Here is a 24,499-nt window from a genome sequence, read left to right as displayed (position 1 = left end):
CCTGCAGAACAGGAACCATCTAAGCCAAGGATACCCATCTGAGGCCTGTTACACCAGGACCATCTAGGTTAACCCCTTTCTCAATACCTACTACAACAGAAACACCCAGGGACCAAAGCCATCCAGATTGTTAAAGGTCCTCAATAGAACACAATTAACAAAAGCCAAGGCAACACGACACCTTCAGAGCACAGCTATCCTTCTACAGCAAGCCCTGGATATCCTAACACAACTGAAGCATAAGAAAATGACCTTAAATCCAAACTTATAAAGATGACAAAGGCCTTTAAAAAGGAAATGAATAAATCCCTTAACAGAATAAATGAAGATATCATCAAACATGTAGAGGAAATAAATAAAAGTGTGCAAGAACTGAAAGTAGATGTAGAACCAATAAAGAAAACACAAACTGAGAGAATCCTAGAGATGGAAAAATCTAAGGAGAGAACAGGAACAACAGATGCAAGCATCACCAACAAAATACAGGAGATGAAAAAGAGAATCTCAGGTGTAGAAGATACTATAGAAGAAACTGATATATCAGTCAAAGAAAATGTCAAATCTAAAAAAAATCATGACACAAAACATTCAGGAAATCTGGGATACCAAGAAAAGACCTGACCTAAGAATAATAGGAAGAGTGAAGAGTCCTGGTGAATAGAAGAAGGTGAAAAGTCCTGGCTCTAAGGCCCAAAATTATTTTCAACAAAATCATAGAAGAAAACTTTCCTAAACTAAAGAAAGAAATGCATATAAACATACCAGAAGTATACAGAACACCAATTAGACTGGAGCAGAATAAAAAAACTCCTCCTGCCACATAATAATCAAAGCACAAAATCTATAGAACAAAGACAGAAGATTAATTGTGGTAAGGGGAAAAGAGCAGGTAACACACAAATGCAAACCTATTAGGATTACAAATGACTTTTCAACATAGACTCTAGTAGCTAGAAGGACCTCTAAAAAAACCACAGATGACAACCTAGACTACTACACCCAACAAAATTCTCAATTACCATAGATGAAGAAAACAAGATATTTTAAGAGAAATCCAAAGTTAAACAATACCTGTGTTGTGGGAAATATTAAAAAATGGAACCAGCACGTTCCCACACTTGTGCTGGCAATTGTCAGCCCCTGGCTGTCTGGTAGGCCATGCACTAGCAGGCAATGAATGGCTGGCCTATTTTTATCTCATGGAGACTTTGACTCAGAACTCTACAATCTCCCCACCCAGCTCACTAGGTTCCCCCTGGTGGGTCGTTACCACACCAACCCTGTGCTTCAAATCCCCCACAGCCTTTGTGGTGCACATCTGGCAAACTCACACTTTCTCTGCTGCAGTACCTCTTTCTCTTGAACCCAGTTGAATGGCTGTGTGAAGGAAAATGTCACATAGACTTAGTTCAGAAACAATGGTAACTCAATCTCTGGGCACAAGAACTAAAACCTTATCTTCTAAGCCATATTAAATCTGATTCCTTCGGTGGCAAATCCTGACAGATCCATCATGATACCAGGAAACTGTAGCAGCTACATCTTGCCCTTATGCTATCCCCATTCCAAAAAGACCTAACTCTCTCCTGCTTCCTCTCTTTCTCCTTCCAACCTGGAAGTCCCTCCTATTCTTCCAGTGATTGGCTCCTTTATTTATAGGGAAATTGGTTCACAAGAACAGCACCAGGCCTATCTACAACATATCTGTATACAAATCCAGCCCTACAGAAATACCAGAAGGAAAATACAACTCAAGGAGGCTGACTACATCCAAGAAAACACAGAAAATAAGTAATTCTATACCAGCAAAAACAAGGGAAGCACACATGCGTGCGTATACACACACACACACACACACACACACACACACACAAACACACACTAACACTACCAACATCAAAATAGCAGGAAGTAACAATCACTGTCTTTAATATCCCTCAACATCAATGGACTCAATTCCCCAATAAAAAGATGTAGGCTAACAGAATGGATGCAAAAACAGGATCCAATATTCTGCTGCATATAAGAAACACATCTCAGCAACAAAAATAGTGATTTCCTTAGAGTAAAGAGATGGAAAAAATAGAAAGATTTCCAAGCAAACAAACCCAAGAAGCAAGCTGGAGTAGTCATTCTAATACTAATAAAATAGACTTTCAAACAAAATTAAAAGAAACAGGGAAGGATACTTTGTACTCATTGAGAGAAAAAAAATATCTACCAAGATGATAGCTCAAGTCTGAACATCTATTCCTCAAACACAAGGGCACCTATATTTGTAAAAGGAAGCATGGCTAAAGCTTAAATCACATGCTGCACTCCACAAATTAAAGTGGGAATCTTCAAAACCCTATTCTCAGCAATCAACAGGTCATCCAGATAAAAACTAAACAGAGACATAATGAAACAAACAGAGGTTATAAATAAAATAGACCTCACAGACCTCTATAGAAACTCAAGAATTAGACAGCAACAATCCAAATGCCACCGCCCCCCCCCCAAATGGAGTACAGAACTAAACAGAATTCTCAATAAAGGAATCTCAAATGGCCAAGAAGCACTTAAAGAAATGCTAAAACATCCTTAGCTATCAGAAAAATCCAAATCAAAATGACCCTGAGATTCTCTCTTTTATCTCTCAGAATGACTAAGTTCAAAATCTTAAGTGATAGCATATGCTGGTGAGTATATAGAGATGGGGGAACTCTTCTCCATTGCTGGTGGGAGTGCAAACTTGTACAATCACTTTCAAAATTATTTTGATGGTTTCTTAGAAAACTGGGACTAGTTCTCCCTCAAGACCCAGGTATATGACTTCTGGGTATATACCCAAAAGATGCCCCACTATACCACAGGGACACTTGTTCAACTATGTTCATAGCAGCTTTATTCATAGTAGTCGGAATCTAAAAACAACCTAGAAGTCTTTCAACTGAAAAATGGATAAATAAAATGTGGTACATCTGCACAATAAAATACTATTCAACTATGAAAAAACAAATACATTATGAATTTTTCAGGCAAATGAATGGAACTTGAAAATACCCTGAGGAAGGCAGACCCAAAAGGACATGCATGGTAGGTACTCACTTAACAAGTGGATATTAGCCAAAAGCAGGAAACCCACACTCCACTGCACAGACCCTAAGAAATTAAACAAGAGGAAAGGTCCAAGAAAGGATACTTGAATCTCACTTAGAAGGGGAAATAAAATAGTCATAGGAGTCAGATGCAGGGAAGAAATGGGGAGGGGATGGAAAGGGTTCAGGATAAGGTGTGGGGAGAGACTGGAGAGAGAGCCAGAGGGCCAGGAGAATGAATGGAAATCTGTAGTTAGTGGGGGTTGGGGGTGAGGGGCATCTCACAGACCTGCCAGAGACCTGGGATGAGGAGGCTCTTCCGGAATCAATGGGGATGACCTTAGCTGAGACTCACAGCATGGGGATAATGAAGTCTGAAAAGGCCACCTCCTACAGCCAGGCAACAACCATTGGAGCCATAGAGACACCAACCTACCCATAAAACTTGTTGGGAGCCGCCCCCACATTCGCCGTCACAAGATGGCGCTGACATTCTGTGTTCTAAGTGGTAAACAAATAATCTGCGCATGTGTCAAGAGTAATTTTTCACTACATGTACTTTGCCTTTACTCGGCCATGGGCTGCAGCCAATCAGGGAGTGATGCGTCCTAGGCGAAGGATAATTCTCCTTAAAGGGACGGGGTTTCGCTTTCGTTTTGGGGGGCTTTCGTTTTTGGGGCTTGGGGCTTGCGCTCCTGGCTCCTGAAGATGTAAGCAATAAAGTTTTGCCACAGAAGATTCTGGTTTGTTGTGTTCTTCCTGGCCGGTCATGAGAACGCGTTTAAGAGTTGGTGCCGAAACCCGGGACGGGACGAGAAAATCCTGGGACAAGAAAACCTGGGACGGTTACCATCACCGGCGCAAGGAAGATCCCTCATTCCGGAAACAAAACTGCGGGTCACGGTAATAAAGGTTCCCGTAAAACAGACTGTTGAGAAGGATTCAACTGCATGAATTCAGAACTTTTCAGCTGGGGAACAGGAGTACCAGTGAGTACAGCTTTACAAGGTAAGTCTGGTCTTGAACTTTCTAAGGAAAGTCAAGACAGTCTATCAGAAGTAAAGTGGAAAATAGCTTTACAAGGTATGTTTGGCCTTGAACTTTTTCTAGTGTTAGGAGCCCTTTTGTTCTTTTTCACATGTTATCAAGTGATTAAGATAGGGCTGAAAATTCTAGATGAAATTCAGAACAATCTATCAGAAGTAAAGCGGGGAGAGAGAGTAGGAGCAAAGAGGAAATATGGTGCACAGAATAAGTATACAGGCCTTTGCAAGGGTCTTGAACCCAAGGAAAAGTTTAGGTCAGGTAAGAATACCTGGGGAGAGATTAAAAAGAAGAAAAAGAAAAAAGAAAAGAAAAAAGATCAATTAGCGGAGGTCTCTAGGAGATACTCGTCACTAGATGAGCTCAGGAAGCCAGCTCTTAGTAGCTCTAAAGCAGATAAAGAATTCTCCTCTGAAGAAACAGACTGGGAGGAAGAAGCAGCTCATTACCAGCCAGATAAAGTGCTAGCTAGTCGGTCAAGAAAAAAGCCAAAAGCGGCTGGCGAAAGCCAACATGCTGTTCAGCCTCCGGACAGTCGGCTTCAAGGTCCGCCCTATGCGGAGCCCCCGCCCTGCGTAGTGCGTCAGCCCTGCGCAGAGAGACAATGCGCAGAGAGACAATGCGCAGAGAGACAATGCACAGAGAGGCAATGCGCAGACTCATTCATTCCCAGAGAGGAACAAAGGAAAATACAACAGGCATTTCCGGTCTTTAAAGGAGCCGAGGGTGGGCGTGTCCACGCTCCGGTAGAATATGTGCAGATTAAAGAACTTGCCGAGTCGGTCCGTAAATACGGAACCAATACTAATTTTACCTTGGTGCAGTTAGACAGGCTTGCCGGCATGGCACTAACTCCTGCCGACTGGCAAACGATTGTAAAAGCCGCTCTCCCTAGTATGGGCAAATATATGAAATGGAGAGCGCTTTGGCATGAGGCTGCACAAGCACAGGCCCGAACAAACGCAGCTGCTTTGACTCCAGAGCAGAGAGATTGGACTTTTGACTTGTTAACGGGTCAGGGAGCTTATTCTGCTGATCAGACAAACTACCATTGGGGAGCTTATGCCCAAATTTCCTCCACGGCTATTAGGGCCTAGAAGGCGCTCTCCCGAGCAGGTGAAGCCACTGGACAATTAACAAAGATCGTCCAGGGACCTCAGGAGTCCTTCTCAAATTTTGTGGCCAGTATGACAGAGGCAGGCTCTTGCAGCCTACAAGGTCTTATTGTCCACCCTGGAGTTGTAGATCAAGATTATAAAGGGGAACTTCAGGTTCTCTGTTCTTGTCCTCAAGTTGTCTTTTCTATATCACAAAGGGACAAAATAACTCAACTAATAATTTTGCCAAGCCTACATGGCTGTTTTTTCTTCCTCTGGTATTCCTAGAGCTGCAAGAGGGATTGGTTCTACTGAAAATGATTCTGATTACTTAATAATGCCTTTAGATTGTTGTCAAATTTTATCTACTCACGTAGGGGTAAACCCTCGTGGCGTCAGGCCATTACAGGTCTGACAAATGGATGTCACGCATATTTCCTCCTTTGAGAGAAATCAATATTTACATGTTTAGATAAGAAGAGATCACCTCCATACCTTAAATGATTTTCAAAAGCTGTTGGGAGATATTAATTGGCTCAGACCTTTTTTAAAGATTCCTTCCGCTGAGTTAAGGCCTTTGTTTGGTATTTTAGAAGGAGATCCTCATATCTCCTCCCCTAGGGCTCTTACTCTAGCTGCTAACCAGGCCTTACAAAAGGTGGAAAAAGCCTTACAGAATGCACAATTACAACGTATTGAGGATTCGCAGCCTTTCAGTTTGTGTGTCTTTAAGACAGCACAATTGCCAACCGCAGTTTTGTGACAGAATGGGCCATTGTTGTGGATCCATCCAAACGTATCCCCAGCTAAAATAATAGATTGGTATCCTGATGCAATTGCACAGCTTGCCCTTAAAGGCCTAAAAGCAGCAATCACCCACTTTGGGCGAAGTCCATATCTTTTAATTGTACCTTATACCGCTGCACAGGTTCAAACCTTGGCAGCCACATCTAATGATTGGGCAGTTTTAGTTACCTCCTTTTCAGGACAAATAGATAACCATTATCCAAAACATCCAATTTTACAGTTTGCCCAAAATCAATCTGTTGTGTTTCCACAAATAACAGTAAGAAACCCACTTAAAAATGAGATTGTGGTATATACTGATGGATCAAAAACTGGCATAGGTGCCTATATGGCTAATGGTAAAGTGGTATCCAAACAATATAATGAAAATACACCTCAAGTGGTAGAATGTTTAGTGGTTTTAGAAGTTTTAAAAACCTTTTTAGAACCCCTTAATATTGTGTCAGATTCCTGTTATGTGGTTAATGCAGTAAATCTTTTAGAAGTGGCTGGAGTGATTAAGCCTTCCAGTAGAGTTGCCAATATTTTTCAGCAGATACAATTAGTTTTGTTATCTAGAAGATTTCCTGTTTATATTACTCATGTTAGAGCCCATTCAGGCCTACCTGGCCCCATGGCTCTGAAAAATGATTTGACAGATAAGGCCACTAAAGTGGTGGCTGCTGCCCTATCATCCCCGGTAGAGGCTGCAAAAAATTTTCATAACAATTTTCATGTGACGGCTGAAACATTACGCAGTCGTTTCTCCTTGACAAGAAAAGAAGCCTGTGACATTGTTACTCAATGTCAAAGCTACTGTGAGTTCTTGCCAGTTCCTCATGTGAGAATTAACCCACGCGGTATTCGACCTCTACAGGTCTGGCAAATAGATGTTACACATGTTTCTTCCTTTGGAAAACTTCAATATCTCCATGTGTCCATTGACACATGTTCTGACATCATGTTTGCTTCTCCGTTAACCGGAGAAAAGGCCTCACATGTGATTCAACATTGTCTTGAGACATGGAGTGCTTGGGGAAAACCCAAACTCCTTAAGACTGATAATGGACCAGCTTATACATCTCAAAAATTCCAGCAGTTCTGCCGTCAGATGGACGTGACCCACCTGACTGGACTTCCATACAACCCTCAAGGACAGGGTATTGTTGAGCGTGCGCATCGCACCCTCAAAGCCTATCTTATAAAACAGAAGAGGGGAATTGAGGAGACTCTACCCCGAGTACCAAGAGTGTCTGTGTCTATGGCACTCTTTACACTCAATTTTTTAAATATTGATGCTCATGGCCATACTGCGGCTGAACGTCATTGTTCAGAGCCAGATAGGCCCAATGAGATGGTTAAATGGAAAAATGTCCTTGATAATAAATGGTATGGCCCGGATCCTATTTTGATAAGATCCAGGGGAGCTATCTGTGTTTTCCCACAGAATGAAGACAACCCATTTTGGATACCAGAAAGACTCACCCGAAAAATCCAGACTGACCAAGGGAATACTGATGTCCCTCGTCTTGGTGATGTCCAGGGCGTCAATAATAAAGAGAGAGCAGCGTAGGGGGATAATGTCGACATTTCCACTCCTAATGACGGTGATGTATAATGCTCAAGTATTCCCCTGCTTTTTTACCACTAACTAGGAACTGGGTTTAGCCTTGATTCAGACAGCCTTGGCTCTGTCTGGACAGGTCCAGATGACTGACACCATTAACACTTTGTCAGCCTCAGTGACTACAGTCATAGATAAACAGGCCTCAGCTAATGTCAAGATACAGGGTGGTCTCATGCTGGTTAATCAACTCATAGATCTTGTCCAGAAACAACTAGATGTATTATGGCAAATAGCTCAGCTGAGATGTGAACAAAAGTTTCCGGGATTGTGTGTTACTTCCATTCAGTATGAGAAATTTACTAGGGCAGCTAATTTGTCAAAAAGTCTTTTTCAGTATATGTTACAGAATTGGACGGCTGAATTTGAACAGATCCTTCGGGAATTGAGACTTCAGGTCAACTCCACGCGCTTGGACCTGTCCCTGACCAAAAGATTACCCAATTAGATCTCCTCAGCATTTCCCTTCTTTAAAGAATGGGTGGGATTGATATTATTTGGAGATACACTTTGCTGTGGATTAGTGTTGCTTCTTTGGTTGGTCTGTAAGCTTAAGGCCCAAACTAGGAGAGACAAGGTGGTTATTGCCCAGGCACTTGCAGCTCTAGAACATGGTGCTTCCTCTAATATATCTATGCTTAGGCAATAGGTCGCTGGCCACTCAGCTCTTGCATCCCACGAGGCTAGACTCATTGCACGGGATAGAGTGAGTGTGCTTCAGCAGCCCGAGAGAGTTGCACGGCTAAGCACTGCAGTAGAAGGGCTCTGCGGCATATATGAGCCTATTCTAGAGAGACATGTCATCTTTCAAGAAGGTTGAGTGTCCAAGTGTCCTTCTCTCCAGGCAAAACGACACGGGAGCAGGTCAGGGTTGCTCTGGGTAAAAGCCTGTGAGCCTAGCTAATCCTGTACATGGCTCCTTTACCTGCACACTGGGGATTTGACCTCTATCTCCACTCTCATTAATATGGGTGGCCTATTGCTCTTATTAAAAGGAAAGGGGGAGATGTTGGGAGTCGCCCCCACATTCGCCGTCACAAGATGGCGCTGACATCCTGTGTTCTAAGTGGTAAACAAATAATCTGCGCATGTGCCAAGAGTAATTTTCCACTACATGTACTCTGCCTTTACTCGGCCATGGGCTGCAGCCAATCAGGGAGTGATGCGTCCTAGGCGAAGGATAATTCTCCTTAAAGGGACGGGGTTTCGCTTTCGTTTTGGGGGGCTTTCGTTTTTGGGGCTTGGGGCTTGCGCTCCTGGCTCCTGAAGATGTAAGCAATAAAGTTTTGCCACAGAAGATTCTGGTTTGTTGTGTTCTTCCTGGCCGGTCGTGAGAACGCGTTTAAGAAAAACTTTTGACCCAAAATCTATCCTGTCTACAAGAAATGTAGGGATGAAGATGGAGCAGAGACTGGGGGGATTTGCCAACCAGTGATTGGCCCAACTTGAGACCCATTTTATGGGCAAGAACCAATCCCTGACACTATTAATGCTCTGTTATACTTATGAAACAGTTGGGGAAGAATTGTGAGTCCATAGATGGTAGGAACTCCACAAGAAGACCAACAGAATCAACTAACGTGGAATCTCAGAGACTGAACCGCCAACCAAAGAGCATACATGGGCTGGACTTGGCCCCTGCATATATGTAGCAGATGTGAAAAGCTCAGTCTACATGTGGATTCCCCCAACAACAGGAGCAGGAGCTATCCCTAAAGATGTTGCCTGTCCGTGGAATATGCTCCCCTAACTGAGTTGCCTTGTCTGGCTTAGATGGAAGAGGATGTGCCTAGCCCTGCAGAGACTTGATGTGTCTGGGTTGGGGGCTTCGCCTTCTCAGAGGAGAAGGGGATGGGGCATGGGGGAAGGGACTGTGTAAGGTACGGGGGAGCAGCAATAGCGATGTAAGGTGAATAAATAAATAAATGAAATAATTAAAAAAAAAAGAATCTGTTCCCCTTTTACCTCTGGCATAAATATGTGAGAACTGTATTTGTTCCCTTCATTCTACAGATGATATAGTGTTTCCATTGGTCATACAATTATCTGAGAAGTTGTAGTAGCAATAAAAAGTTTTCAGGCCAGTTCCATCTTTCTCACTGTTGGGTATACAAGAGAGAGCAGCTATTCCCTCTGATATAAGTTAAGTGCCAATGGTGTTAGTTAAGTGAGATCTAGGGACAGGTCTCCACAAAATGTTTACAGCTGCAAGAACACAGGCGCCCCACATGAAAAAGGCTCTATCCAGAAAGGCATTAAACAGAGTTCTATCTTTTTTTTAAAAAATCACTTTTAGACGATTTTTAGATTGCAGAAAGTTGAAAGGGAAACTATATATTGACTGTTAAAATTGGAAACATTTGTTAAAGTGAAACCAAGTGACATTTACTAATGATAAATGATACATTTACTAATGATAATGATAATCATAAAATTAGGGTTGTAAAATAAACCCCAAAGAGTGAAGAGAGAGAACACTAACTATATTTCTGTTTTTTTTTAAAAAGGAACCACAGGATTTGAATTCTAAATCTTTTCTAGATAAATATCTAGAGGTATGCACATCAGAATTGCAGAATTGCGGCATGAAAACATTTAATCATGCAAAAAGTAGAGTCTGTTTCTCAATTTGTCTCCTAGTAAACACTTTACATAGATACCTATTATCAGCCACAAAAAGGAAGGATTTAAAAATTGGAAAGTAGGGGCTGGAAAGAGGGCTCAGCAGCTAAGAGTACCCACCACTCTTAGAGAGGGCCTGGGTTAGGTTCCCAGCATCCTCAGATCACTACCGCCTGTAACGGCAGCTCCAAAGGATCTGACATCCTCTTCTGGCTTCTACAGCTCCCCTGTACACTTATGCATGTGTGCTCAGGGATGAGTGCACACACGCATGCACTCAATTAATCACACACAATTAAAAAGTAATAAAGACAAAATCTTGAAAACCCAAAACATAGACAAGGAGATTGTACTAAGTGGATATACTTTTGGAAGGTATATGCTCAGGAAATCTGTTTTTTTTAGACTAAGGCTAAACAGGATGTTAGACTTCAACCTCTCTGGGTCCCAGGTTCATCATTTATGGATGAGAAATGGCTGTGGCACTAGTGAATGATGCCTACAGACAAGACACCCTTCACTGCTAATGGAGGGGGCAGCATCCTCTATCTTTGCAGACATGGGGACATGATCATCAAATGTGCTCATCACACCTGGTCCTTTCTGGGCCCTTTAAGTCGTATATGTGGCCTCAGTATCTCTGTATAATTGTGTGGAAAGAGTAGGGAGTTCTTGGAGCAGCGTCACTACTGCTGAGGGTCTCCATGCTGCACTGGCTTCAATACTGGGACAACCACTGTTCCATAGAGCCAGGCACTGCTGAAAAGGTTAGGTCTGCCTGAGTGTGGATAGGGGTGGGTGTGGGAGCAGAGGGGGGATGGGCAGCTCTGGGAGAACAGCAAGGTTGCCTTGACTATAAGGCCTGACCTTCACTGACAAGCTGAAAGGTCATTTCAGGGCTTTGGAGGGAATATTTTTCTCCCCTGCCCTCTTCATTTGTCTCTATTCTTGGGCAGTTTCACCTGAGTGCATAGTATATTTTGGCAATCATTTCCTGAATAGAAATCTATACTTTCTTTTGTTTTCTCATTTCTCCCCACTGAAATGTGGTGTGAAAATTGAAGGTGACATAAAGTCTCCAGCTTTGAAATTTAAGAATGATACCATTTGCTCAATCCAGAGCCCGCCAGTATCTGACATTCTAAAGACAAGAATATGTGTGAGCTCCTGCACCCTGCACCTGGCCCCTGTGTTGAAGGGCAACTGCTGTGTTCCCAGCCACTCAGGCCCAGCATTTCTTTCTGCTTTCTTGGCCCCATGGGGCCAGCTTTGTTTGCCTTACATTCAATGTAGTAGAATCCCCACAGCCCTCTGACCTAATCCTCCAGGCAGAGGAGACAAAAGAACACAAAGGATTTCATAGTTTATGTATATATTTTTCATACAGCAAACTCAACCATCCGTACTAACAGGAGAGGCATTAGAACAGATAATCCACAACTCCACTCCCTTTCCTTCAGAACTGGATCACATGATTGTTTTTTGAAGCCCTGATAATTAAGTTTGGCTCAAGCTAATGCTGTAGCTTTGGTTAATTTGCATAAAAATTGGTCTGAGGACATCAGTCTGGATTTGAAGTATTTCTAGGGGCTAAACCTAAACTGACTGTGTAAACAGACTGTTTGGGGACAAAGGTGACAATACAGCTGCATGGTTTTCAGGCTACTAGATGCTCAGATTTTTTTTTTTTTTAGGAATAGAGACTTTGTTTCTTTGACATTTGTCTTAACAAAATTATGTCTTTTTGTTCAATTTGAAAATTGCTGCTAATATTTAACATTGAGTCTTTGCCATGTCCAAATGCCCCAGATTAAAAGCTAAAGATGAAACTATACTAACATAAATTTGATTATTCCCCTAAACATCCTTGGTACTCCTGTAGGGCCCATAAAACTGACTCTCCTAATGTAAATCACTTGTAAAATAATTTTCCTTGTACTTACAACAACTGCAATTTCACTGTGGACACAATACCTGTATGTATTGAGAATTGTACATGATTTTTACAAAGACAGGTATGGTCACTTTTATAATTGTGAGTTGGTAGCTTTCTCTTGTACACACACACACACACACACACACACGTATAAACAAATATGCAATGCATATGTATATTTTGGTTTATCTGTGTAGGTGCATATGTGTAGCATTATATATACATCTTGTGGTCAAAAGGAATTTATCCTTTATTTTCTTTATATCCTTTATTTATATCTTACTTCATATTTTTCTAAAATCATCTACCTTTTCAAAACTGTGTGTTGAAGGGTATATAGTATTCCAAGTTGTGATGGATTAATTTTTGGGGTGTTTTAAATGTTTTTGCCTGTACTATTAAATGCCACATTGTAATGGATAATTTATGAATAAACATCTCTATGTGTATCAAAACTATTGGTGGTAAATTGATGGTCTTTCATTAATAGTGAATGAGTTTGTTCAAAAACTATTTCAATTAATTTCATATGTTTTCAATTATTTAAAAAGAGAAAGTAGATTATTTCCATTTTATGTTCCTTCTTTTAAAAAAGTAATGAAATAAGGTCATCTATTTTTCATATCTTATTAACTAAGGTTGAATAACTGAGTCTTGCTCATTTTCCTCTTGGGATACTATTTTTTGTTCTTGACATTTTGTTTATCTTATTGATATGTGAATTACTTTTTCTAAATTAAGAATATTACATATTTATCATTCAGATGAGACTAAGCTTCGAGTAGATATCATTTAGAACCGGACTTGATTTTTACATATCACATCAGATTTATCAAATTTATATAATCAGACATAGTAACTCACCTTTATTTCTGACATATGCAGACATGAGCATACATCCATACATTACAATTAATCCAATATGTCTTTATTTTATCATTCACACAAAATTATGTGTGAAAACCAAAGATATTTTAAGATTATTTTGTAGAGATGCGTTAGGTTCAAAGAAAAATTAAAAACAAGGTATAGAAATATACCATATGCTCCTGATGGAAGCCTCCTTGCTTCCCCAAGGGTCTGCGTTCACAGTCAGTAGTTTATTTGCTAACTGGTTTTAACACAGTACTTTCTCACACTGGGGTTCATTTGGGTGTTACACGTTCCACCAGGTGGGCTTAATGCACAGTAACAGATGCCGCCATAATGTCATTGAGGTATTTTCAGTGTCCTTGGGTTCCTCTGTCTCCTTCTTAGTCATCTTTGCTGCGCCCACCCCACTCTCAGCAGCCACTGATCGTTACAGTCTTTGTGCTTCTGTCTGAATGTCATATAACTGGACTCATATAGCCAATAATGTTTCCCGATTGCTCTCTTTCACTTAATAATATGCATCTAGATTTCTTCTCTCTCTTCTTATGTCTTGATAGCTCATTCGTTTTAGTGTTGAATAAGTCCTGTTTCTTTTATTCTAATACTTTATATCACTTTTATATTTCATCTTTCCTCCTGCTGGAGTTTATGTCAGAGGAAAGATTGAAGATGAGATTCAGTTCAGCCTCTCTCTTCCCCCCTAGATGTCCAACTAGTTGTCTTAAGGTCACTTACTGAGCCATCTGTCTTTGAAGCGCCAGCCAGCATGTGTACTTGGTCCTACTTCTAGACTCGTTAGTCTGTTTTATTGATCTACCTGTCATCTCCTGCAGCAGGACTACACTGTTAATCACATTCTAAAATCATTCTATGTTATTCTTGGTCTATTTGTTCCATCATTGCTGACTGTATTATATCTGTGAATTCCCTGCTGTATTTCCAATAGGTTTTGATTTGTATTGTGGCTTGCCTTGGCTTCTGACACATTAAGACCCATCACTGTTATATTCAATGAGGGACTCAAAATTTCATTGATATAAAGTGATTAATTCTTTCTTCTTTGAGAATTTTGGCTAGATAGGTTTCAAATCCATCTTTCCTGTTCTTGTTTGATGTTTATTTTCCAAATATACTTTTCCTTTTCCTGACTCTATCCTTTAAGCCTTAACAATTTTATTGAATTTAACTAAATTATTTTGATTCTTAGACTCGATAAAATAACCTAGTTATACATTCATGCCTACTTGTTTGTATCTCAGTCCCACCATTTGACACATTATACATTCATTACAATGTTACTTACATTTATTACTATATGAATTATTGAATATACCTTAGTGTTCAGAATGCGCTTGCAAAAAATCAAGAAAGTAAGATGCCTTGTTTTAATTCTCTTTGTGATTATTGTACAATTTGGTTTGGGTGTGTATTTTGAGATAGAAGCATGTTCTACTGTCCAGTCTGAATTTGTAACCTTCAGGTCTCACCATCCTCAGTAAAAAGACTACAGATATCTACCACCATAATTAATACAGGTACATACCATCACAATTAGGATAAATTTTCAAGGATATTCTTAAATGGAATTTATATTCTTAGAAATATAACATAGAATTCTAAATTTGGTATTACCTCTATAGATGTTAGCCTTTTGTGCCAATCTTGGGCACTCTGCCATAATCTTTGTGTGGTAGTCCACCACTAATAATTCATGGTGATTAATGTTTATAATGCCAACATTGAAAGGCTGGGGGAGAAGGATTGCCACAAATAAGAGGCTACCTTAGGCTACATCGTGTGTTCTAGAGTCACCAAAGCTACGAGTACCACATGATCAAAAGACAAAATAAACAATTTATTCCTCTGCTTGCTCTCTCTCTCTCTCTCTTTCATCTAATCAGGTTTTAAAATTACAGCAAATGTATATAAAAGTAAAGACAATAACAACCAAAGATACATAGATACATATAACTCAAGGTAACCTCTAAAACACACATAAAAGCTACATATTTTTAGAACTATGCTGTTTAGAAGCCCTGACATGCTCCTTCCCAGTCAATAAGTCCACCCCAATCACTGAAGCTCAAGAAGCACCATCAAATCTTCTAGCATCTTTTATCTGAGCTTGGGCCATTGTCCTTGACATAGGCTCAACTGGCCTCAATCTGCAGAGGCGCCATCCTTCCATGATGCTGACCAGCTATTCCACATATTTTAGCTTTTATGATTTTCAACTCTGTCCACTATGCAAGGAGCCCATTGAACCTATGCCTGAACCCGTTCCCTCGGGGCCATGGCGTGGAAACCCTTCTGGCAATCATCTGACACAGGGCTCACTTCCATTTCTGACTTTTGAAGGCCACTGAGTTTTATTAGCATCTTTACTCTTCGTGACAACAGGAAACAAACAAACAAACAAGCAAGCAAACAAAAATTAATTAATTATTCCCATCTTCCAAGAGAATAAACAAGGCTTATATTTAATTTACTTTCCTCTTAATTTTTTCATGTATCTCTAACTTTCTACCTGGACCCTCTTTTATCCCCTGTAAAATAGCCTTAATTAGTTTATATTCTTGGAACACGCTTTTCCTAAAGGGTTTTCTAGTTCCTCGCCGTCTATTTCTTGGTTGCATCCTCCTTGCATTTCCACTCTATCAACTGGAAACTCATCTCTTGGGAAAGTGTTTACTTGATGACTACGTTTTTAGACATTTCTACTTTTTAGATCTTCTTTTTACCTTTGGAACTCAGCAGTTTTGTTGTGATTGGACTCACTGTAGATTTATTTCTATTTATTCCACTCGAAGCACACACGATTTGAAGAAATTTGGCCATTTCAGCAGTTTCACTGTGATGGGCCTAGCTGTGGATTTACTTTCATTTGTTCTGCTTGGAGTTCCAAACTTTTGATGAAATTTGGCCCATGGTATCTCTTATTGATATAGAAAGTTGCTCACATAATTCATTCAAATAATGGTGCTGATCAGTTTGTACTACAATTCATGATATACTTTGGCACTATGTAATAAGTAACTTTGCCATACTTTAGTGTTTGTGATCTTATTTTCTCTTTACTATTTTTAATTTGGATGATTTCTGATATCTAACCCGTTGTTCACAAACTATCTTTCACATGTCTAATATACTGTTAGAACATGATTGTGTTCATTGAGTTAACTTGAGTTAGCACAGGTTTTGCTTCTGGCTTGATTTTACTTTCTATTCTTTGTTTTCAATCATGCTTCTCAGGTAAAAATTCCAGTCTTGCTAATCATTACTTTATGAGTATACAGTGCCAGCATTTAAAATAAATGTTTTATTTATTTCTATTTTATGTGCATTGGTGTTTTGCTTGCATGTATGTCTGGCACAGTATAACTGACACCATGGAAGGGTGTCAGATCCCTCAGAACTAAAGTCACAGACAGTTGTGAGCTGCCTTGTGGATGCTGGGAATTTGGACCCAGGTCCTCTGAAAGAGCAACCAGGTCTTTTAACCACTGAGCCATCTCTTCAGCCCTGAGTGTCATTGTTTTCTACTTTGTTCTTATCAGCAATATGCTCAGTCAGTAGGCTGACTTCTCTCAATTCTGCATCTTGACTACCTTGTGTTCTTTCATCTGTTTGGTTGAGTCTTTTTTTGCATGCATATATTAGATATTGTATTTCAGTAATTAGTTATAAAAGTTGTTTAATGTGGATAAGGCCTTCTCTTTGCTCTTGTTACTACCTCATGTGAGTTTTTCTCAGATGTTTGGGAGACCTGGAAGTCGGACTGGTGTTAATTTGCTTTGGTGATGGAGGTAATTTGAAAGTGAGTGGCATGCTTCAGAAAGCTGACCCTTAGCTGGCTCACTGTCCTGCCAGTGTATGGTTTTGGGCTTTCAATTCACAATCCTTGAATGCTATAAGAGTTCCTGTCTTTTTGGCAACATGATTTCGACACTTTTTCCTGAAACAGTAAATTACATAAGACAAAGGCAGTTTTTACTTTGGTCACACTATCCAGAGAGTCACCTTCTCCTGGACATAACCTGGCAATTCTTTATTGTCCTGTTAACCCTTTAACACTTTAAATAGCTTCTTTCTTATTCTCATATGTGTGTATACATATGAACTCTACATCTGTCTGTCTATCTATCTATCTATCTATCTATCTATCTATCTATCTATCTATCTATCATCTATGTATATAGTGTTAATATTTATATTATGTATGTAGTTCATATATAATAACAACAGGATTACATGAAACATAATATAACCAACTAATACAGTTTGTTTGTTTGTTTGTTTGTTTGTTTGTTTGTTTATTTTTGCTTAGGTTGGCAAGTTGATACTAATGAGAGAAATGACCCAAGTTATTTTGACTTGGTAGGAGTAGAAATAATCTTTGTCACTTTTAAACACTATATACTTTTGAAGTTAGAAAGATAATTGGTTATAAAGTTTGATACTAAAAAGGATTATTTTAACAGTTTTCATATACTTAACTTGTACTCAGAGTCTTCTGGTTGTGTCTTCCTCAGTATGAATTTTGTTTCCCTTTCTGAACTTATATTGTCAGATCTAAACAACTACAAACAAGCCTTTGGTTCAGTTCTTCAAAGCCATGCCTTCATGGCACTTTTTCTAAGTCTTTGTAGTCCCAAGAAACAATTACTTGAGAATATGTGGTGCAGAAATGGGGTCCTAAACAGCTCTGGCTTTCCCCAGCAGTTCGGGCACGGAGCAGACTAAGGCCAGTGTGACTCTGGTAATACTGCTTATACTGATTTTGTCTTTCTTGTATACTTTACAAGCCTTTCTTAGCTACCAATCTTCAGAAATTACAAGAGGCTATGGAGGTGTCTATTCTTATTTGAGTTTTTGTTACCTTTGCATATAAATATAACATATACTCTTATATTCTGGGCATAGACACTGGTTTGCCTTAGGAAAACATTATATTTTTCCATCTATTATTTTTCTACAGATTGCTTTAGTTCTGCAGGCTCTGTTTACTCTTCTTGGTATTCCAAGGATATGGATATGGAGATTTAGTTTCCTGGGCTTATTCTCCATATGTCTCATATTGGTTCTCATTTTTGTTGTATATTCATTTCAAATGTTTCAAAGCTATTGCTCATGCAATCCCAGCAGGTAACAATGACACTGAATGACACTGGCCTGGCTCAAAAATAATGAACGACATGGACTGAGGACATTCCACACAACGGTATTGCACCAAGATGCTAGTATAAGAAAATAGCATCAGAATTCTACTTTTCTAGAAGAATCCACACCCAACTTTAATAGCTAGTACTCCTTAGTAGGAAAAAAAAAACTTGAAAAAAAAAGACTGTACAACTTACCATTGGGAAGTTCTTGGTCACACACAGAATGATTGGTCATGTCACTGTCTTTTACAGTATTGTCATCCTTTGCAGAATCTGCTAACAAACATACAAACAAAACAAAACTGTGACTTTGATCATCATTTTCAGGTGGGAAAAGGGAGATTCTTCTATTGCTGAGTGGATTTATATTTAAGGCAATGCACTTTATTATTTCAGACTATGACCACTAAAACACAAATATTTCCACCATCAAAGACTAGTTTCTTAAAATACTGTCTAAGAAAGCTGTACAAAGCTTCAAAAGCAGAGAAAAGTAATGGAGGTATATTTACTGCCCAGAAGATAGCGTACAACAGGCTTCCTGTACCAGAAATGTCTCAGAAATGTGGCCATGAAAGAAGGGCAAACTAGAGAGGGTTAAAGGATTACCTAATTGTAATGGTTTCAAGGGCCCCAGTACTCTAGCTGCACACATATGTGAGTGCCAAGTCCCCAGAAAAATCAGATATTGAATCTTGGAAATTTAATCACAAACAAGGTCCTCCCAAGGTCTCAAAACAGTTGACAAGGGCAAGGTGGGGATGCAGAGCTTCTGTTTTGTACAAAGTGATTGTCACCCTCAAGTCCCCTCTGAAATATCCAATCAATATATATCCAGTCAAAAATATCATTTCATTTTACGTGTGTGTGTGTGTGTGTGTGTGTGTGTGTGTGTGTGTATCCAGGGAGACCACCCTGGCATGCATGTAGGATTAACTGTACAACTGTGTTAACTGTTTCTCTCCTTCTGCTCTGTAGGTCTCGAGAATCAAACTCAGGTCATCGGACTTGGTGCTAGGCCCCTTTTCCTAGTAAGTCTTCTTGCCAGCTCCTACATGCCAAATTTTAATGTTACAGCTTACATTATAGAACAACTAGCATTGCTCAAAAGATGCTGTCATAAAGAACACCTGCAAATCAAGAAGGATGGATGTTGAGCCCTCTCTGGAGGATCTTGAAAACAGGCTTGCTCACCTATCAATAGTTGAGCAGCCGTACGGAAGTAGGCCTTTCACTCATTTTACAAGTACTCGTTGAGGGCTAACTACATGGCAGATACTATTCTATCCTTGGAGACCCAACAGGGAATAGATGTTTGCCTTCATGAAACTTATAGTCTTGTATGCCTTTCTTACATAGCCCAAAGGAACACTATTCAAGATCCCTTCATATCCCTAGCTGACCTTGTCAACATGAAGCTGGGAAGAAAACTGAAGCCATCAAACCTCACATAATTCCTATGAATTGTTTCTTTTGGTTTGTGCCTTTTGGCTGAGTTCTAAGGCTTTGACACAACAAAGTCAGACAGAAACTAAACTAAAATTTTGTTTGTTTGCTCCTCTTCCCTGTCTTCTTCTCTTCCACCCTCCCCTGCTTCTTTAAACGGGAGGATAGCATCAAACATCATGGGTTTCAATTATTATGAGAATCATGTTTCTTCAGCCTGCCACAAGCAACATTTGATGGACAAGTGAGAAACCTGGGTAGTTACCATATGACTCGGCTTTAATAACCAATGGATCAAGTATACACCGGAGTGTGCAGCTTTAATTAACTGCAAATAATTCCCCCCCAGGGCAAGTGCTTAATCCTCTCCACAGCTTCTCAGTTCTTTCTGAGCCTGACAATAAGTTGAAAAGTCAGAAACTGGAAGCAAAATTGAGCACAGACACATTTCCTAAAATTGTTATCTCTTGCATGTCAAAAACGGCAAAACCAACTCCCATTAAGATATACTTTTTAATGTTGGTGCTAACACTGAAAAGATTGACGAGAAAGCCTTCGAATGCCTTTTTCCACATTAACACCAAGAATAAAAAATAGTTAAAAGAATCTGTGTCAGCATAAGAAAGTGTTTTAGTTTTCTAGTTTAAAGGATATATTATAACAAGTAATTTCACACAACTTTCATTTCTTTCAGCATTAACACTGTCCAAGATTCATGTATATTTGAAGTATGTTAATTTATACAGAACAGTAACCACATATTGTACCAAAGATTATCCTCGTTGTCTTTTAGTTTGTTCATTTGTTTTTTTTTTTTTAAGATTTATTTATTATTATATCTAAGTACACTGTAGCTGTCTCTTCAGACGCACCAGAAGAGGGCGTCAGATCTTATTAAAGATGGTTGTGAGCCACCATGTGGTTGCTGGGATTTGAACTCATGACCTTTGGAAGAGCAATCAGTGCTCTTACCTGCTGAGCCATCTCTCCAGCCCAATTTGTTTTTTTCTTAGTTCAGTTTTTGCTATGGAACCCAGGTTGGGCTGGAACCTGTAATTCCCCTGCCTCTTCCTTCTGAGGATTGAGATTCCAGTGATACCTCCACACCCAGATAAGGAATGTCTTTTAGATGATTAGATTATGTGTTTTGAGTTCATAAGCTTATAATAGGATGCTTTATATAATGTAGATGAAAAGCATTTGAGAACTTAGTCACGATACTCTACCTGTTTCCATTGTCCTGACCTATCTACTGTGCATGCCTATGTATGTGTGTGATCTTTTTCTCTTATAAAGTCCATGGAGGACTTTATAAGCCAGGTGTGGTGCCTAAGGCCCGAAAAGCTGGCACTCTGGAACCTGGGAAAAGAGGAAGTGTGAGGCAATGGGCTATGCACAGACAGCCTGGTCTCCAGTCAAGCTGAGGTCTTGAACCCCAGTGGGACCCGGTGGGTGGTAATTTCCACGAACATGGGTCGGAAGGCATTCAATCATGTCTCCTGAGCCCCTGGCTCAAGTCGAAGTTACCGCCCCCACAGCACCCACAGGAGAGGTATGTGGCTAACAGTTACATAGACAATGTCCCAAGTTTCTGGTATTCTGGCTAGACTCCTCCCCACAGTTACCTAGCAATAGCAAGATAGTCTAGCACACTATAAAAACTCTCTAGCTCTCTTTCTCTCTTTCCCTTCCCCCCTCTCTTCACGTGGCCATGGCCAGTCTCTGTCTTTCTACCTTCTCTCTTCCCCCCTGCCTTTCTACAATAAAGCTCTAAAACCATAGACTAGCTCTGATCATGAAGTCCCACTGTGCTTGAACCATGGGATAGGCTTTCTCCTAACAAGCAGTGCCTAACCTCCCACCAGACTGGATTAAGGACTCTCGCCTGTGTGGGAACCACCCAGTGCCCCCCTCTTCCCTAACCTCACCTCTCTTCCCTTATCTCTGAGCCTAGTGCCCCCCTCCCCCCCGTCCCTATTCTGTTCTCAGCTCCTCTGCAGTATCCAGCGTGGGATGCTGGAGACTGAGAACCTGGTACCTGGGGCTGCCCCTTGTTCACCACCCACCTTGTGAGGTCAGTGGCCTAACACAGCCAGATGCCCACCTGGGGCCAGATGGAAAGCATGCGTCTTCCCATGTCTGTCCGCCCACAGCACCAGAACTCTGGCGGAACGAGGGCACCCTTCCACTCCCCTCTTTCCCTAACACCCACAGCCTCACAAGGAAGGGTCTATGGATAAGTTCCAGGCCAGCTTTGATTGAAAATGATGCTCTGGCCCAAAGCCAAAAAGGAATTTTTAAAAGTGATGCTAAGAATACATTTGTTTTCTATTTTTTTGTTTTGTTTTGTTTTGTTTTGGAACAAGCTTTTCCTTTGTAGTTTAGTCAGGTCTGAACTGTCAAGCCTCCTGTCTCAGCCTCATTGGTGCTAGGATCATAGGCCTGGGTTAAGATACAAAGCAAGAGTATATCTTCTAATTCAGGGGTTAGAAGACTATAGCCTGAGGGTCAAGACAGAGCATCACCTATTTTGATATGACCTTATGCTATGGATGATTTTTATGGTTGAAAACAAGATGATGATAAATTATGATACTTTTTTAAAGTATGGAGAATTCCAGTTTCAATGGCCCTAAGTAAATCCATATTGAGACACAGCCATGGATCTTTGTTTATACATTGTAGAAAGTAAAATACATTATATTTTGCTTTATATTTTTACTTCTAAAGGGAGTTGATTTAAAATTACTGAAGCAATTTCTGAGTTTACAAACTCTACACTGTCTTTTATAATCTATGGAGTATATCTCAGCATAGTCACGATACAACCAACCGTTAACTTCAAAATTATTTAATGCTACCAAATAAGTACAGCATGTTATAAATTCTAAGGCATATCTGATGTTAGATATGAAATACATGAAAGAAAATAAAACAGGGATATGTTATTGAAATATATCTATGTATATACACAAATGCACATTTTATGTGATAATAAAAGTTTCATATCAATATGACCAAAGTATACTTTGTCTCAGATGTAAAACTTATCTCTGCAAAGCAGTATGAGAACTCTATGCCCACGACAGGAGTCACAAATACCAAGGGAACTATGGAAGACTGTTTCTACAGAAGTCATTCTACTAAAACACTGCTTGAATTTCCAGCCTCACAAACTAGCTACACTGGGGTTGATCCCATGTGTTTTAAATCATGGCCCCTGTTATATCATACTTAAGGATTTTAAGTGGCAGTGCAGCTTTTCTGCTTAAGTGGAAAATAGAAGATATATTTTAAATATTTATTTATTTGTTTTGTGTATATGAGTATGCCATCTTCATGGACACCAGAAGGGGCCATCAGATCCCATTACAGATGGTTGTAAGCCACCAAGTGATTGCTGGGAATTGAACTCAGGACCTCTGGAAAAGCCACTGTTCTTAACCACTGAGACATCTGTCCAGTCCCATGGAAGACACATTTTAATATGTATACAAAATTATCCTTTGTAGGGAGAGGGAGAATATTATTTAGTTGTTGTGGTCTTAATGTCGTATCTCCATCCCAAACTCAAATGACAAAATTCTAAGCCATACAGAGAAGGCATCATGGAGAGGGCCTTACTAGGTACCTTTACAAAAGAGGACCGAGATACACATCTCACCTCCCCCTCATGTAAGGACGTAGCACAAAGAGTCTATTTGTGGATAGAAGGTGGAGATCAGCGGTTAGGGATTCAGCCAATGCCTTGTTCTTGGATTTTGTAACCTCCAGAATTACAAGAAACGCATTGGTTTTGTTTAGAATCTATTTTACTTATGACCATCTATGTTGTCCAGCTAAACAGGCTAGGAGGCATTGCATATGGTAAGGAAAGGGTTGCTTATCCCTCTGCAAGTTTCACAAATCACTTTGGAAAATGGGCTTGTATATGCTGAGCTCTTTTGCTACATTAAAGTTGTAATTTTTTCTAATTCTAAAAATTATCATTCAGGAATATTAAAAATGTAAAATAGTTATCACCCAATTCTCAGATTCAGTCATATTTTTTTTCTAATAGCAGAAACTGGAATTAAATTTATATAGAGATTCTGACTTTCAAAATCTGTAAGGTCAATGTCATATTTAAGAATTTTTTCAAATGCAAATATTAAATCAAATATTCAAACACATAGATGTGCTTTTAAGATTAATAAGAATTTTAAGAAGTACTTTTATAAGTTTTTCAAAATCTCATTTAGAAACTTGAAAAAGATTTAAAAGAATATTTAAAATTGATTAAAGTGAAATGAGAAATTCCATAAAGCAGGAGAAATTTAAGAAACAGTCATTTAATACCACTGTATACTTCAATGAGGAATAAACTTAGATGGGTTAAACTTATGATGACAAATGATGCATTTCTATACTTCGAATTTTCCTAAAATTACTGTAACTATAAATCCATGCAAATACTTGCTTTTAACATGAGATTGTTTCAGTATAAATAGTATTAGCCTGGAGATCCCTGGGTCTACTCTAGTGACTGTATTCACAAAATGATACACTAAAGAACATGCTCATATGTTCATCTTTTTTTTTCAAATGAGTGTTTATTACATTCTCATAGAGATATATGACCCTAGAAGGATTAATAACAGTTACAAACATTAATATACTAAAGTTCATGATGCTGTGGCTTTCTAAAAGATTTTCAGGACTATGTTTTTAAAAGAAATTTAAGAAACTGAGATGTATCTAATAAGTGCAGAAGACCCAATTGGGTGGGGGTGGGGTGGGGGGCATGGAAAAAAGAAGCAAAACCCAAATCAAAATGTTTTATGCCAAGA

The 24,499-nt window shown here is 39.6% G+C and overlaps 1 protein-coding gene across 12 annotated transcripts in view; it reads right to left on the bottom strand.

Annotated features, from left to right (window-relative positions):
- Macrod2 (mono-ADP ribosylhydrolase 2) overlaps window positions 1–24,499 on the bottom strand; it is a 1,997,664-nt gene that overhangs the window by 77,951 nt on the left and 1,895,214 nt on the right. For 8 of the 12 annotated variants that reach the window (XM_006500246.3, XM_006500249.3, XM_006500247.3 and 5 more), the window contains one exon: window positions 18,420–18,500. In XM_006500246.3, the coding sequence (XP_006500309.1) occupies window positions 18,420–18,500 (81 nt within the window). The remainder of the gene's footprint in view (window positions 1–18,419; window positions 18,501–24,499) is intronic. The other 4 variants (XM_017319283.2, XM_006500248.3, XM_006500252.3 and 1 more) reach the window with 1 other exon arrangement.

Source organism: Mus musculus, chromosome 2 (genome assembly GCF_000001635.26).
Source record: "Mus musculus strain C57BL/6J chromosome 2, GRCm38.p6 C57BL/6J".
Taxonomy (NCBI): domain Eukaryota; kingdom Metazoa; phylum Chordata; class Mammalia; order Rodentia; family Muridae; genus Mus; species Mus musculus.
This window is presented reverse-complemented; position numbering and strand designations above follow the sequence as displayed.